This window comes from Globicephala melas, chromosome 17 (genome assembly GCF_963455315.2).
Source record: "Globicephala melas chromosome 17, mGloMel1.2, whole genome shotgun sequence".
In the NCBI taxonomy this organism is placed as follows: Eukaryota; Metazoa; Chordata; class Mammalia; order Artiodactyla; family Delphinidae; genus Globicephala; species Globicephala melas.
This window is the reverse complement of record NC_083330.1, coordinates 61131717-61147814: the sequence shown is the minus strand read 5'-3', so window position 1 is coordinate 61147814 and position 16098 is coordinate 61131717. Positions and strand designations below refer to the sequence as shown.

At 34.2% G+C, this 16098-nt stretch overlaps 1 protein-coding gene across 4 annotated transcripts in view; it reads left to right on the top strand.

Moving 5' to 3' along the window:
* TAF2 (TATA-box binding protein associated factor 2) overlaps window positions 1–16098 on the top strand; it is an 81000-nt gene that overhangs the window by 9343 nt on the left and 55559 nt on the right. For 3 of the 4 annotated variants that reach the window (XM_070043982.1, XM_060287181.2, XM_070043983.1), the window contains exons 3-9: window positions 16–176; window positions 7808–7926; window positions 9258–9399; window positions 10624–10855; window positions 12052–12236; window positions 13545–13658; window positions 15262–15361. In XM_070043982.1, the coding sequence (XP_069900083.1) occupies window positions 16–176; window positions 7808–7926; window positions 9258–9399; window positions 10624–10855; window positions 12052–12236; window positions 13545–13658; window positions 15262–15361 (1053 nt within the window). Of the gene's footprint in view, window positions 1–15; window positions 177–7807; window positions 7927–9257; window positions 9400–10623; window positions 10856–12051; window positions 12237–13544; window positions 13659–15261; window positions 15362–16098 lie in introns of those variants that run through there. The other variant, XM_070043984.1, reaches the window with a different exon arrangement.

Here is a 16098-nt window from a genome sequence, read left to right as displayed (position 1 = left end):
TCTTTATCTTTACAGGGATTTGTGGAACTGACTATATTTCCCACAGTTGCAAACTTAAATAGAATCAAGTTGAACAGCAAACAGTGTAGAATATACCGAGTAAGGATCAACGATTTAGAAGCTGCTTTTATTTATAATGATCCAACCTTGGAAGTTTGTCACAATGAATCAAAACAGTAAGTTACATACTTTAAAAGTCGATATTTCTAACAGTTTTTTTTTTCATTGATTGGATTAATTTTTTTCAACAGATTTTTCTTAGATTATTATTAGATTTTGGTTCCCAATTTATTTTTTCTAATTATAATTTCTGTTGCTTCTACCACTACACACATTTGGTTCAAAAAATTTTACTAGCTCTGGCGAACATAGTAAGTTACTAAGTTTCCTTTCTTCAGACTGCAGTTTTAAAGAAGTACTATCAGAGAACTTTAAATACATTTTCTTAGCCATTTTTCTACTTTTAAAGTTTTAAAAAAATATTAGTTTCATAGATATTAATGTAATCTTCAGTGAATTAGATGATACTGTAATCTGTAGATCAGAAACTACTTTAAAATATTCTATAAAATATTTGACAGCTTTCGAATATCATATAAAAATAGTCTGAAATATCTCATTCCTTCACCTTAAATATTGCATCTGTTGAGGCTACTTCTGATTTTTATCAGTAAACTTATATCTTTGTGATCAGCTTTATGTTCTGCATTTTTCATTTAAATACTTTGTTTTCACCTTTCCACGTATAATATGATAGGCTTCGTTTTTTTATTGTTTTTATGGTCAGGTAATATTGCATTTATTCAGTATACTGTGGATTACATGATTATTTTCTAGATCTTTTTTTTTCTTTTACTTTGAATTATTTCCTTAGGAAAATAGGATTACTTATTATTCTTTTATGGCTCTTTTTAGCATTTCACTTGATTGTGCCCTGGGAAGATTTGTACTGATTTAAATACTGTCAACTACATTTGGAGGCACTTGTTTTTTCCGTTTTGATAGCATTGCATTATATCATTTCTGTGATTCTTAGTATTTTGGGTTAGAATGCCCCAAACTGTAAACTCTGTTTAGTCAAGGTGATATTTTAACTAGTCTGTATGTATAATATTTGATTATGGCAGCAGTTCTCAAAGTGTAACACCTAGACAAGCAGCATCAGCATCACCTGGGAACTTGTTAGAAATGCAGATTTCCAAGCAGTACCCCACACCTACTGGTTCAGAAACTGGGGATAGGGTCTTGCAATTTGTGTTTCAACTAGCCTGCCAGGTGATTCTGATAAAAGGTAAAGCTTGAGCAGGAACCACTGCTTTAAGGGATTGGGAGGGTTGAGAAAGGACACTTATCAATAGACATATTTATCATCCCAATAATCATTGGTTTAAAATCTTTGAAACTCAGAAGAGAAAACGGTGTTGGGAAAATTCAGGGAGTCTCTGAATTGCTCATGTGACTTCCCATTCTATAAAGGTGAGTGGTTGAAATTACATGCTTTTACAGCCACACTTGTGGAACTGACATGAAAAGACTTATTACAAAATCATCTGCATCCTCTTTCCCCCAGAAAAAAGCAATCATTTGCCTTTGGAGCAGTAAGTATGTACCACTAATGGATGGAAAAGTCATGTGTAAAAGAGCAGGTAGGGGAGCCATTACCTTGCCAGAGGCCAAAATAGCCACCCTGTCGAGCCTAGAACTCTGCATTGATGACAGGGTAAGAAGCTTCTCCATCTGCCAGTCACAAAACAGTGTTTGCACAGCTGCTTTACCAGTTGTGGCCGCTCAGGTCTCAAAGAAGAGGATCTGTGACAGTGCAATGACAGCAACAGTGGACTTCAAATCTGTTGAGAAAGCAAGCTTTGCTATGTTAATTTTGAGGTGATGATATCCCCTAAAACTTTTCTCTAGTGATAGGGAAGATACCTCATCACTTTTAGTATTATAAAGAAAGAAAAGGAAGTCATAAAGGAGAATAGTGTCGAAGGTTAGGTTAGGAAATTGGGAACAATAGAATATATTTAAACTTTTCAGGTAGCACCAGAGCTCTCTTAGCCATGGTCACTTAGTATTTTCTGCCTGGCTCTAGAATCCTGATTACTTTTTAAGAGAGATGACAGTTATTTTTGCCGGTGTTTGTTTATTCTCTGACTTGTTCAAAAGAGGATTTGAGAGTGGTTTTAGAATTTTATTAGACAACAGTTTTTTAAAGTAGCTAATGAAATTAGCCCAAAGGGTAAAAAAGTATAGGATGGTGGGTACCACACTGTTAAGTTACTAGAGGAAAACTGTAGATTTGGTTTTGATATTTCTGGTTGCCATACGAAAGAGGGAAACACTATTGTTTATAAGATTTGTAAGGCAAAAGACAGAAACCTACCAGTTATTCAGAAGAAATGCTGCTTAGCAGTTAGATGTGAAAGGTATCTCGTGTGAATGATGTTATTTATTTTTAAAGAGAACTTTGGCAAAGGCAGATAGTTAAGGTCTTTAGCATGTCCCTAGATACTTCTGTTACTTTTCTTGTTTCTAAAGTAACTTTCTTTCTCTAATGAAGCAGTAAAATTTCTGCTAAAGCTGAAACAAATTAAATGTAGCAGATTTGATTTGAAAGTTAAACTTAAAACTCAGTGGTTAAATTTGGTCTTGAATATGTACAAGAATGTCCTAACATTCAAAGAAGTAATATGCTACTTCATCACACTTTCTCCTTATTTGTTTTAAAGTTAAGGTGCCAGGCCTTCCTATTTTTAATGGCAAGAGTGTGCTTACCTTGGTTGAGATTCAGCACCTTTAAACTGCAGGGGGAATGTAAGGAAGGGAAACATTAAGATAAGGGACTAAGAGGCATTGCTACCTATTTGATCCAACTAAACGTTAGCTGAGTTGTTAAATTACCTGTACTAGCAAATAAAATACCTGTTGGTTATGTAACATCTATAAGGCTTCTCTTTCTCTCCATGTCTCTGTCTCTGTCTCTCTGTCTCTCTCTCTAGCTTATTGTCTGCCAGGAAAATAATTTAAGCACTTGAAGTTTCTCTAAATATATTTTCTGTTTGAATCTTACATATTGTAGGTATAGTTTGCCTCCATAGAAGCTATGTCTCTTTGGTGGTTTTTCTGTTTTTCTTTTTTCTTTCTTTTTTTTTTTTTTTTTTGCTATAGTTCTCTCTTCTTAGAATAAAGTAAATGTAGATTTTACCAGAGAGACTGTTTCTGTGCATGAGTAGCCTACAGTGGCTGACATATCTTTCCTCCTTGTTTCTTTTCCTTCCCTGGATAGGCTTTGCTGCTTTGAGAAGACCTTTTTTATTTTACTTGAAAAGTCTCCACTTTCCTGAGTTTCAAGAATCAGTTTAATTCCTGTCTCCTGTCTTCATTTCCATTAAGGAGTGGCAGTAGAAATGAAGCTAACTTAAGATATAAATGAAGTAACTTTGAGTGATTGGAGCAATTTTTAGAGTGACTAGAATTGATTTTTTAAATTGCTTCTTTTAGAAAAAGATTTTCTAGGTCCTTTATTTTAATACAGACGTCTACAAAGGGATTTTAAATGTTATTTTACTGATATCATATGGTAGAAGTGGTTGATTCCTTTTTTGATTATGGTTAAGTAATATGGATACTAGTTTTATATTTTAACTCAGCCCACAGTGCCTCACTGGCAGTTGTTTTAGTAGTATTGCTTGGAATTGAGTTGTCATAATTGGAAGAACTTTGGGGTTTGTTTAGTCAAAACTTCAGCAGGAATTTTTCCTATATTATTCTACCTTCTGCTTGAATATGTCCAGCTCAGGAGAGCTTATTATATTTTAAAGCACCCCTTTCATTTCTGAATGCTAGGAAGTTCTTTATTACATCGAGCCACAGTCTGTTTTGCTATAATGTTCACAAACTTATGCTAGTTAAAAATTATTTTCCTGTAAGTTTTCTTTTCCAGTCTGTAGTATCTCAATACTTTCAACTATTCCTCATTTAAAACTCTTTCCAAATTTGTTAACCTTTCTCTTTGCCCTGCTCTGAATACTCTCTGGTTTGGCATTGTGTTTTCTTGAATGTGGTAACCCTACAACTAGATAGGGTTCTTCTTATTTGGACTTGTAATCACACATGCATAGCAGTAAAGCCATTTTGTTCTTATCTATACTCATTGTTTCTAGTGGCTTGAAATTCATTAGCTTTTCACAAATAGCTACTTTAAAGTAATTGATTCACGTTTGAGCTTGTTATCAGTGAAATACCATAGGCTTTTTCATAGAAAAACTTGTTAAGGTAGAATTTTCTCTAAGCAACCTTATTTCATGGCATCATTATCAAATGTTGTTTCAATTATTTTTGAAAAGTCATTTTTATTAATTTTGATATTGGTTCCATTTCTGGAAAATGGATTTTTCTGTTGGCTTTTACTTATTTATTTATTTATTTTATTCTGTATGTGAATTATAAGACAGAAGAAAAAACTGAGTGTGACAAGGATATAGAGCAGAACTCTCAAACACAGCTAATAGAAATGTAAATTGAGATCGAAAGTATACATAGTCTATGATTGGTGGTCTCACTCCTACGTGTATATCCAATATGTTCACCAAGAAAAAAGTGCAGAACTGTTCACAGCAGCATTTGTAATAGTCAAAACTGTAAATTACCTGAAAACCCATCAATGGTAGAATGGTAGATTGTGGTATATTCTTACACTGTTGGAATTCTAAAAGTAATGAGACTGAATGACCAACAGCTAGATGCAATGATATGGATGGATTTCACAAACTTAATGTTGAATAAAACAGGTCAGACACAAAAGAATGTGTATTAAGTTGTTAATCTATCTCATTAGATGTCAATAATAGGTTACCCTTGGTGGTAGGAAGCAGGGCTAGGTTAGTGATTACAAGAGGGCTTCTGGGAGGCTGGTAAAGTTCTGTTCTTGCTCTGCATGCTGGTTACTTTGGTTTTGTGAAAATTCATCGAACTGTATACTTAGAGTGTATATATATATTTCTGATGTATATTGTGCTTCCATGAAATGTTTTTAAACGGAGAAAAAGTTTACAAATAATTAAATCTTAAGTTTTGCAAAATCTGCACACACAGTCTTAAGAAGCACACGTTCTTTATCTGATAAAGAATTAACAGATTATTTTAATTTAATATAGATGTTTATAATAGGTTCTTGGAGAAAATTCTTTTGATTACCTTAATTTACTAGTTTTTAAGTATCCCCTACAACATTACTCATCTTTAAGCTTTGTTTCCTTAAGGAAGAATGGGTGGTGGTTATAGGGCAGGGGCATATTAATATTTTGCAATCATTATTATTCTGAAAATTGAAAACATTTATAATCTTGTCTTGTAATTTTTGGCTTTTATTAGGTTATTATGAAAGGAAACATTTTTGATTCATATTATGAAAAGAAACACTGAAATCCAAGCCATGAGAAGATTGTTCCTCATAACTGACTTTCCAATAGATTCCATTTATAATGACTCACCATTTTATTTGGACCACTTTACCTTTTCTCAGGAAATAAGGAGATTGAGAATAATTTTCCATTAAAAAAAAATGAGTGGTTTAATATGTAATGTTTAAATTTGGCCTTTTGTGTAACAAAGATTTTTTTATTTTTGAATTTCACAGATAACTGGGGGACATTACAAGTTCTTCAGCTACCTTTCAGATTTCATGTTTTTGAAACCTTACTGAAAAGAAATTGCAACCTGTAAATGTACAAAGTAGTTTTTAAAATTAGATAGTATGTTAACTAAGTACTGGTAAGGATGCAGAGCAACTGGCATGTTCATATATTGCTGATGAGAATGCAGAATGGTATAGCTATTCTGGAAAACAGTTTAGCAGATTCTTATAAAGCTAAACTTATGTTTACCATATGACTCAGCAGTCCCACTCTTGGGTGTTTGTACTACAGAAATGAACATTAAATTCACATAAAAACTGTTACACAGTTATTTGTAGCAGCTTTATTCCTGATAGCCAAAAGCTGGAAGCAACCCAGATGTCTTTCAGTGGACGAACGAATAAACAATCTGTGGTACAGTCTATTCAATGTAATACTATTCATTATAAAAAGGGACAAACAATAGATACATGTAACACCTTAGATGAATTTCAAAGACATACTGAGTGAGATAAGCCAGCCTCAAAAGGTTGCATTCTGTATGATTCCATTTATTTGACACAGGGCATTGCACAAGGGGCTTTGTGGATGGCAGAACTGTTCTATATCCTGATTGTGGTGATGGTTGCACATGTTAAAATTTATAGAATTATATACCAAAGGAAAAAAGTTACTTTTACTGTATGATAATTAAAAAAAAAAAAAGATGGTATGTGAAAAAACAGTCATTTGTTTTTTTATTGTGGTCCTGGAGTTTTTAATACCTTTATTTTACATATTTACCTAAGAGAAAGAAAGTGTTAAAATTATTGAGAAGTCTGCTTAACTACTTTTAGAACCTTGTGTTTTGTAGTTGTTAAAAGTCATAGTTAATATTACATCCTTACTAGTTAGGAGAGAGTTGGAGATGGGGGAGGAATGGCCTCCATCATATTGACAGTGTGTAAGTTTAATGTTTTCTTTCATGGCTTTTCCTCTTTTATTTTCCCTATAATTACTCTGTAGAGTATATGAAACTTGTCTTTTAACTAGGTTAAAAATTTATTAAGCTAGTGAAATATCACTGACTTGACTTTATGGAGTTATCTAATGGCAAGATGATAGACATAAAGGTGCACAGCAAGAATGTGGCTCACAGTATTGTGTCTAATCTTGTTTTCTCGCTCTTGCCATTCCTTGTCTTTTTTCTTTCTTCCACTTCTTCCATATTACTTTAACTGATTTCAGTGAGGAAATGCGGTATGTGTGTGTATGTATATACATATATATATATGAGTTATTTTTATGGAATAAAATTAGAAAATCATATGAGAACAGTATTTTCATATTTTCATAAGGCTTCTGTGTATTGTTTTCATTCAGTAGGAAATAAGGCCAAGTACCTATTGAACAAATATTTTTTGAGTGTCCCCTGGCATTTAGGGGATATAACAGTGAACCATCCGAAAGTTCCTCTCCTTCATTAAGGTTACATTGTCATGTACTGGGGAGTGGAGGGGAGCAGTATTAAATTTTGAGGAATTAATTCCCATTCTGATTTGTTTTAAACACCTTAATTTCTATCAGATTATAAAGCTTGTTGAATCCATTCAAATTTTTGCCAGATTGATAAAAAATAATTATTTTTTCAATTCTACGTATATTCTTTACATTTGTATTAGGAAAGTGTAGTGGCTTTGGCATTCTAAAATTAATGAAGGATGTGATAGTCATAATGATCACATAGCATTGGCGAGTAGACTATATATGCCATTGCATTTATAGTTTTTTTTTTGTTTTTCTTTTCTTTTTTTGCAGTATGTGGGCATCTCACTGTTGTGGTCTCTCCCGTTGCGGAGCACAGGCTCTGGGCGTGCAGGCTCAGCGGCCATGGCTCATGGGCCCAGCCGCTCCGCGGCTTGTGGGATCTTCCCGGACCGGGGCACGAACCCGTGTCCCCTGCATTGGCAGGCGGACTCTAAACCACTGCGCCACCAGGGAAGCCCGCATTTATAGTTTAATAGTTTTAGTCTTGGGAAATAGAGCAACAGTTACTTGGCTAAAGAGCATTCCTATGAGTTATGTAAGATGATATAATGGTTACAGACAAATGGTGCCAAGTATTTAAGAAAATGCTTGGTGAAATATATGGCTTATTGTTAAAGCTGGCTTTCTCTTTTTTTTTCCCCCAGGAGAAATCTCAATTATTTTTCCAATGCTTACGCAGCTGCGGTTAGTGCTGTGGATCCTGATGCAGGAAATGGAGAACTTTGCATTAAGGTTCCATCAGAATTATGGAAGCACGTTGATGGTAAAATACCAAGAACATGTTGAGTATACAGTAAAATCATGTTGGATTCAGTGACTAGAAACTTTTCATGAAAATTAATGGTACCTAAATTATAAATTAATCAGTTGAAATACACAGGAGTTGGAAGCTCTTTTTTTCCTTAAAGATAATTGGCTAACAGGAAAATAGCAATCAAGGGCTATGACAAAAAGCAACTCATTTCACTGTTGCTTTTAAAGCGAAAGTTATAAAACAAAAATTAGATGGTTGGAACAATTTGTCAAGATTTGAGAACCCACACAGTATTAACTCAGTTTAGAATTACAGCATTTTATAAAAGGAAGGATCCTAAAAAGTCATCTGATTCAATTCTTTCCTTTTATGGAAGATTAATCTGAGGTTTAAAGAGAGTAAGTGACCTGCTGGATGTCACTAATTAGTAGTAGAGCCAAGGCTAGAATGTAGGGCTGCTAACACCCACTCTGCATACTTTTACTTTGTCTTATTATTTCTGAATCTTCTTTATTTCCTTGTATAAAGTTACAGCCATTATAATTATCATTCATAACCTTCTGCCTACCTTTATTTTGCTTTATAAAATTAATCAAGATAAGGAGGTAAAAGACTTTGTTTTGTTTTTGCTCTTTTTGGATAGTTTGTATGTGTATATGGTGGGGGGAGGGGTTTACCTTGCAGGGGGGTTGCCTAGTTTAGGGTGCAGGCGTGGAAGGTCATCGCTACATGTTCACGGGTTGGAGAAAATCCATATGGTTTAATGTTTTGAGGGAAATTAAAAGGAACATCTTTCTTTAATCTTACGGAAGCAACACGTATTTATTACTTAGAAATCAAACATAGTAAATAATGCTGCATGATGTAAATTTTCGGATAGTCCTTCCCTCCTACCCCACTCCGTACTCCTTAAAGTCACAAGTAGGGTTAACAATCTGTGCGAGAATGTACTAAGAGAACAAACTTGAAAAGTAAGTTTTGAATTGGATCTGGAAGGCCTTAGCTATGTGGTAGTTTTAAACTCTTTTCTTTAGGCAGTATAGCATTGTCAGAAATGTTGAGAGGGGGATGTGGTCTCACCAGTATTTTGGGAGAACACAAGTAGCAGTGACTAGAATTGAGTGGAGGTAAGAACACCAGTGGAAGCAGACTGTTGAGTTCCTTATAGGCAAAGAGATGGTAAAAGCCTAAACTAGGTTAAGTAGTGTGATCTTTTATGTAAAGCTCAGCCTTTGATTCCCACTTTATGTTCAGTGCAAGTCTTTGCCCTTATTATATCGACCACTGTTACCTAATTATATTTTTATATATCAATGTATGTATGTATTTATTTGTTGCAGAATTAAAGGTGCTAAAGATACACATCAATTTTTCTTTGGATCAGCCAAAAGGAGGTCTTCATTTTGTGGTACCCAGTGTAGAGGGAAGTATGGCAGAGAGAGGTGCTCATGTTTTCTCTTGTGGGTATCAAAATTCCACAAGGTAGATTACTAATTCTTACGTATTTCAGTTGATTTCATTTTTTCAATTGCATTTTTTTCTATGAATATGCAATACATGTATTTAGTGTAAAATGAGAAGTATGAGCTTGATCCCCAACTACTTGAACCTCTTCTGAATCTTGTTCCTCTTCAATCCTGTCTTCCCTCCTTTCCTTTTCAAGTCTACTGTTCTAAAGTTGTCTCAATTCTTTCATTTTTTAAACTTTCGTATTGAAGTAAAACATACAGAAAATTACACGAATTGTAAATAGAAAGCTCAATACATTTTCACAAGTGAACAAACTCGTGTAATTCACACTCACATCAAGAAAAAGAACATTAACATTACCAGCATCGCAGAGTACCCCTTCTACCCACCTCCATTCACTCTTGCCCACCTGATAGCCTCCTGCCCTAGGGCAACCACCATCCTGATATCTAAAATACTGTAGATTGATTACACCTATCTTTGAACTTTATTAAATGGAAGCATATGCCTTATGCTCTTTATATCTGCCTTTCTTGTGTAACATTGTGGTAGTGAGATGTACCTTTATTGTTGCATGTAATTGTAGTTCATTCTCATAGCTCTGCAGTTAACCATGTTATTGAAATATTATGTTATGTGTAGTCTCCTCAGATTATTAACTCCTCCAAGCCAGGGATGATGTCTTATGTTTCTCTGTGTTTCAGTAACAAATACAGACCCTGGCACATAGTAAAACCTGATCTGAATAGAACATTGAATAGAAATTTTATGTCTGGCTTTACCAGCATTGTTTGAATTTATGCAATGCATCACATACTCCAGAAAAGCAGTTTCCTGACATTATGGAATAGATTCTGAATATTGTACTTTTAAAAACTTTTTTGTAAGCATTTTTAGTTTCCAAAAATGAATGCTACGTAAAAACTGACTATGAATATACAAGTAAAAATTATTTTTAATTAAAAAATTGGAAACTAAGAATTGCTTACCTCTTTTCAGGGTTTAAACTGGAGGGTACTACATGATATATTTTATTAATATTGCCAATAATATTTGGAGACAGAACTTTATCTTTAATCACATTCTTTCAGGTTGCTCAGTAAAAAACATCAGTGGGCAGATAGCTAAAATTTCTTCTTGTGCATGTTCTGTAAATGTTAAAATAACTTATATGTGGCAGAAACAATGTAGGTTATACTTTCAACATGTTTTCTGCACTGTTGATCTTTTTTCTAGATTTTGGTTCCCATGTGTTGATTCATACTCTGAATTATGTACATGGAAATTAGAATTTACAGTGGATGCTGCAATGGTGGCTGTTTCCAATGGAGATTTGGTGGAGACAGTGTATACCCATGATATGAGGAAGAAAACCTTCCATTACATGCTTACCATTCCAACAGCTGCGTCGAATATCTCCTTGGCCATTGGACCTTTTGAAATACTTGTAGATCCATATATGCATGAGGTAAATCATAGCTTCTTGCTTCTTTCCCTCCCACTCTTTCATGCCTAATCAGAAGAATATTAATTAAATACTAAGTTTTTCTTAATTGTTCTTTCAACTGTTAGAACTATCACTAGAGAGAAAAGGTTTCTTTATCTGAAATATATAATGACATGCAGTTTGGGTCCTGACCACTAATGTTAAATAAATGCTCACTGTTCACTTATGGTAGTCTCTAATCTGTTCTTTTATAATGTTGTCAGAAGGATAGTTTTTTTATTGTATATTAAAAACTTTCCTTGCCTCCATATCCTGCAGTAATCAAATTTCTTTAGCATGGCTTTCAAGAGCTTCTAGAATTTGACCCTAATATTCCTTTCTAGCTTTTTCCTCATTACTTTTCTATTTATGGTTGTTATATTCAATATAGTTTACTTAGATTTTTTTCTGACCAGACCATATTTTTTCCCGTCTTTGACTGTTTGGGATGTCCTCTTTTCCTCCTCTCCTTACCTATGAAACTTTTGTTCAATTCATAAAGATTAGCACAAATGTAGTCTTCATGAAACCTTGCTGAGTCATTCTAGTCAGAGTGATATGTCATTATTGATGTTGTTCATTTGGCACAGAATCATAATAAGAGACAGTGAGACAGTATGTGATATTTGAGTGTCTGTGTCCAAAGTGGGATGTAATGTAAGATGTAATTATTTCTGTTGCTGATATTTCTTATCTCCTCACTACCAGTAAGCTTCCTTGCAGTTTTCATATTGTTTTTTATATGTACTGAAGATAGTATAATAACTGTTAATTATTTAAGATAGTACTATGATGTGCAGTATTCACTAGATTAGATATTTATGAATCAAAGGCAGGTTTACAATAAACCTTGGAAATTTAGATTGTTTTGTATGCATATGCAAAAGAAACTTCAATTTGGAACCAAAGTTATTATTTTCATTGGGTCTAAGCATTTCAGACTTATAATCCATCATGAATTTAAGTCTTAAGTGTAATGAATATTTTGTAAGCATAGTAAATAGTCACTAATTTCATACCAGTATTTTCTCTCAGTGCCATGGATTTGTTAAAAAAAAAAAAAGGTGGGGGGGGAGGGATTTATATGCAGCTTCATTTATAACTGAGATATTTAGGAAATTTAAGATTTCAGTTAACTCTTTTATTTAATGATCTTGTTCCCTGCTTTTTATTTTTAGGTTACTCATTTTTGTTTACCTCAGCTTCTTCCATTGCTTAAACATACCACGTCGTATCTTCATGAAGTTTTTGAATTTTATGAAGAAATTCTTACATGTCGATACCCATATTCTTGTTTTAAGACTGTATTCATCGATGAGGCTTATGTTGAAGTGGCTGCTTATGCTTCCATGAGCATTTTTAGGTTTGTATCCAAATTCAAAAGGCCTAAATTAGGTTAATGATGTGAAGATAGGTTATTTATTTTGTGATCAATTTTTAAAATTATTTATTTATTTAATTTATTTATTTTTGGCTGCGTTGGGTCTTTGTTGCTGTGCGCGGGCTTTCTCTAGTTGTGGGAGCGGAGGCTACTCTTCGTTGTGGTGTGCAGGCTTCTCATTGTGGTGGCTTCTCTTGTTGCAGAGCATGGGCTCTAGGTGCACGGGCTTCAGTAGTTGTGGCTCGCGGGCTCTAGAGCATAGGCTCAGTAGTTGTGGCACACGGGCTTAGTTGCTCCGCGACATGTAGGATCTTCCCAGACCAGGGCTTGAACCCGGGTCCCCTGCATTGGCAGGCAGATCCTTAACCACTGCACCACCAGGGAAGCCCCTGTGATCAATTTTAAGATGCAGTTTGAACCTTTTCCCTTCAATTTAGTTATGGTTGGCTTTGTAGAAAATCCAGTGTTTTCAAAATTGAAAAATGTAGAAAAGCATAAAGAGGAACATTTCAAAATAACCCAAAAGATTCATAGTATCTTTATCCAGAATTAACTAATTTTTACATATGTGTTTTAGTCTCTTTTTGGCTTATGCATTAAAGACAAAAATGATGCAAGTTACTATATGGGTATCTAGTGAGGTTTTTGTCCTAGCACTATTTAAAAATTTATTGATATCATCAGAAATTTGTATGCAAAAAAAAAAAAGAAAGTTTTATTTCTTTTTTCTTTTACCCTCTTTACCTCCCTCCCTTCTTTCATTCCTTGAAAAGTGCCAAATTTAGAAGTTGTATGTCTCAGGGTCAGTCATTTTTTTGGGGGGGTCTATTTTCTCTTCTGTAAAATGGACATAGTAATAGTGTTCTTGCATTCTTCCGAGTTGTTTAGACAATCTGATGGGTCAGTGCATTTGAAAGTAAATAATATAGCACAAAACATTAAAGTATTATTAGGAAAAGATTTTTGAAATTAGAAGAACCCTTCATAAAAAGATTAGTCTCTGCTTAACATATCAGTTTCTGATTGATGCTACAACCCCCTACCCTCCTAAAAGGGTATTTATATTTTTCATGGAAATAAGTGGGAAACATTACAGTCCTTGCTTTAAACAAAAGTTATTAAGATTATGAATTTCAACTAAAATTGTAAAAGCTGTTGGGGACAGTATTCTGGTTTTTCTCTTTTATGTGTTAATTGAATTCTGTTATTTTAAAAGTGTGATTATTTTATTTTGATTGAATAATTATTTATTCTTGGTTATAATGAGCTGTCTCTTCTTTTAAATTCCAGCACAAATCTGTTACACAGTGCCATGATTATAGATGAGACACCTTTGACTAGAAGGTGTTTAGCCCAGTCCTTGGCCCAGCAGTTTTTTGGATGTTTCATATCCAGAATGTCTTGGTGAGTAATTTCAAAGTTTACAACTACTGAGAAGAATCAGGAAAGTTTATTTTTATTTTCTTTTCCTGCAGTGTAAGTTGAACTTTGTCCTAACTGCAGATAATTAACAGACACTATTATATATATTTAAAGAAAAGTAATCAGTATAAATTTCATCCTAAATTTTTGGCCGTGTCCTCAGTATATCAATAGAGTTAATTTTGTAATATGCAATAAGAATAAGGTAAGAATTTTGATAACATCAGTTTCTTAAAGAACTAAATAAATACTGTAGATACAAGGACTTCAGTGTACAGAGAACTATAGTTAGAATTCTGATGTCAGTATTCAGTGCAATTGGTAATACTTAAGGTAAAATAATGGTCCTCTACAATAGTGATGATGCTGTAGGGATTTTCCTGTTAGTTCCTAGATTTGTACTAATTTACTTGAAAGATGTGAGAAATACAACACTTTATTTTCTTTTTTAAACTTGAGGTGAATTTGAAGAAATAGACAAAATTCCCTTAAGACTATAACTTATGATTATAATATATAGTATGTAAGTCTTGGTGTCTTTTTCTTTCTTTCTGGAGGGGAAAGGGTGGAGGGTAAGGCCTCTTGATTTGTAATTTTCCTAAGACATAGTTTCATTAAAGGATAGTATCTGGAACATGATAGACAAAATGTTTTAATGAACGAATGAATGAATGGATAAACATAAGAATAAATGAATGAAAGGTGTCATTGCTTTTCCACTTAAGAAACTAAAAAATAAGTAATTAAACTTGAGGTCTTAGAATCTCACTGATAATTATGCATGGGATTGGTAATAAAAGAATGTGGACTTTTAAGAATTGAGCAGTATTGGGGCTTCCCTGGTGGCACAATGGTTAAGGATCTGCCTGCCAATGCAGGGGACCCGGGTTTGAGCCCTGTTCCGGGAAGATCCCACATGCCGCAGAGAAGCTGAGCCCGTGCGCGACAACTTCTGAGCCTGCGCTCTAGAGCCCGCAAGCCACAACTGCTGAAGCCTGCGTGCCTAGAGCCCGTGCTCTGCAGCAAGAGAAGCCACCACAGTGAGAAGCCCAGGCACCGCAATGAAGAGTAGCCCTCGGTTGCTGCAACTAGAGAAAGCCCGCGCACAGCAACGAAGACCCAACGCAGCCATAAATCAATCAATCAAATCAATCAATCAAAAAAAAAAGAGAAAGAATTGAGCAGTATGGTCCTGGCTATGGGCACCTCTTTCCTTAGAGGCAGACAGTATGGGCAGACTTGGGTATAAGGGAAGCAGCACTGCCAGAGCAAAGCACAAACATAGGTACCTTGAACCAAGAGTATAAAGTGGTCTTATAATTAAGTTGATGCCAGATGTGAAGAAGGTACAATGAATGGATAGGCAGAATTCAGTCAGAGGAAGTGGGAAAACCAAATGGTTTGATAACTTTCATTTTCTTTAAGAAGGCAGAGAAGTACATGCTAATGCTTGTTCTGTTACCCTCTTTGGCCTTTGGCCAAAAATATCTGAAGAATTTTTATTATTAAAATAATAAAATTTATTATATTTTATTTATATTAAAAATATATAAAATAATGTATTATTATTTGACTTTTTGTTTAGGTCTGATGAATGGGTATTGAAGGGAATTTCAGGCTATATTTATGGTCTCTGGATGAAAAAAACTTTTGGTGTTAATGAATATCGCCATTGGATTAAAGAGGTAAAAGCAACTAGATCCATTTTCCACTTAGAAGTCAATAAGACATGTTAGTGTTCTCCAGATTTTCAAGTCGTGTGTCCTTTATTTTTTAGTAACTATAAAATACTTACTGTCATTTGAAAGTCCTTGAGTTTTTCCAGCAAAATGAGAAGCATTTTACAGAGAAAGACTAATGGTCTATTTTATCTGCTTTCCATTGTCAGTGTTGGCCTCCAAAGACTTTTTTGCTAAGGACGAGAATATTTAAGCTCCTTAAACATCAAGTTAGTTGTTAGGTATATTCCAGCTCCTCATAGTAGTCATTTTTAATGTAATTTTGTGCTTTCTAAATTTGTTTAGGCTGAGAACCTAGATTCTGGAGTCAGTTTGCTTTTCATTTTGCTTCAGACATTCACAAGCTTTATTTATGATTTTGCTTAATCTTTCCAAGCGTCTTTTGTATAAGGAGAGTAAAGTAGTAGTAGTATCTACTACTACTAGTAGTATCTACTGCTACTACTAGTATGGACAGGGATTGTGAGACGTTATACGTGTAATGTGCATAGTGCCTACGTCATAATAAGTACTTATTGTATGTTGGCTAGTCCTTCAGTGTATTTATGTTCTCTGTCATTTTCACATCTTTTCCCATTATTTAAAGATTTGGCCAAAAAGAGAAAGTCAGTTGTATTTTGCCTAGCCCATTCTGTTCATATACATTTTAATCATATCATGTTTGTCTTCTCACCTCTCAGGGG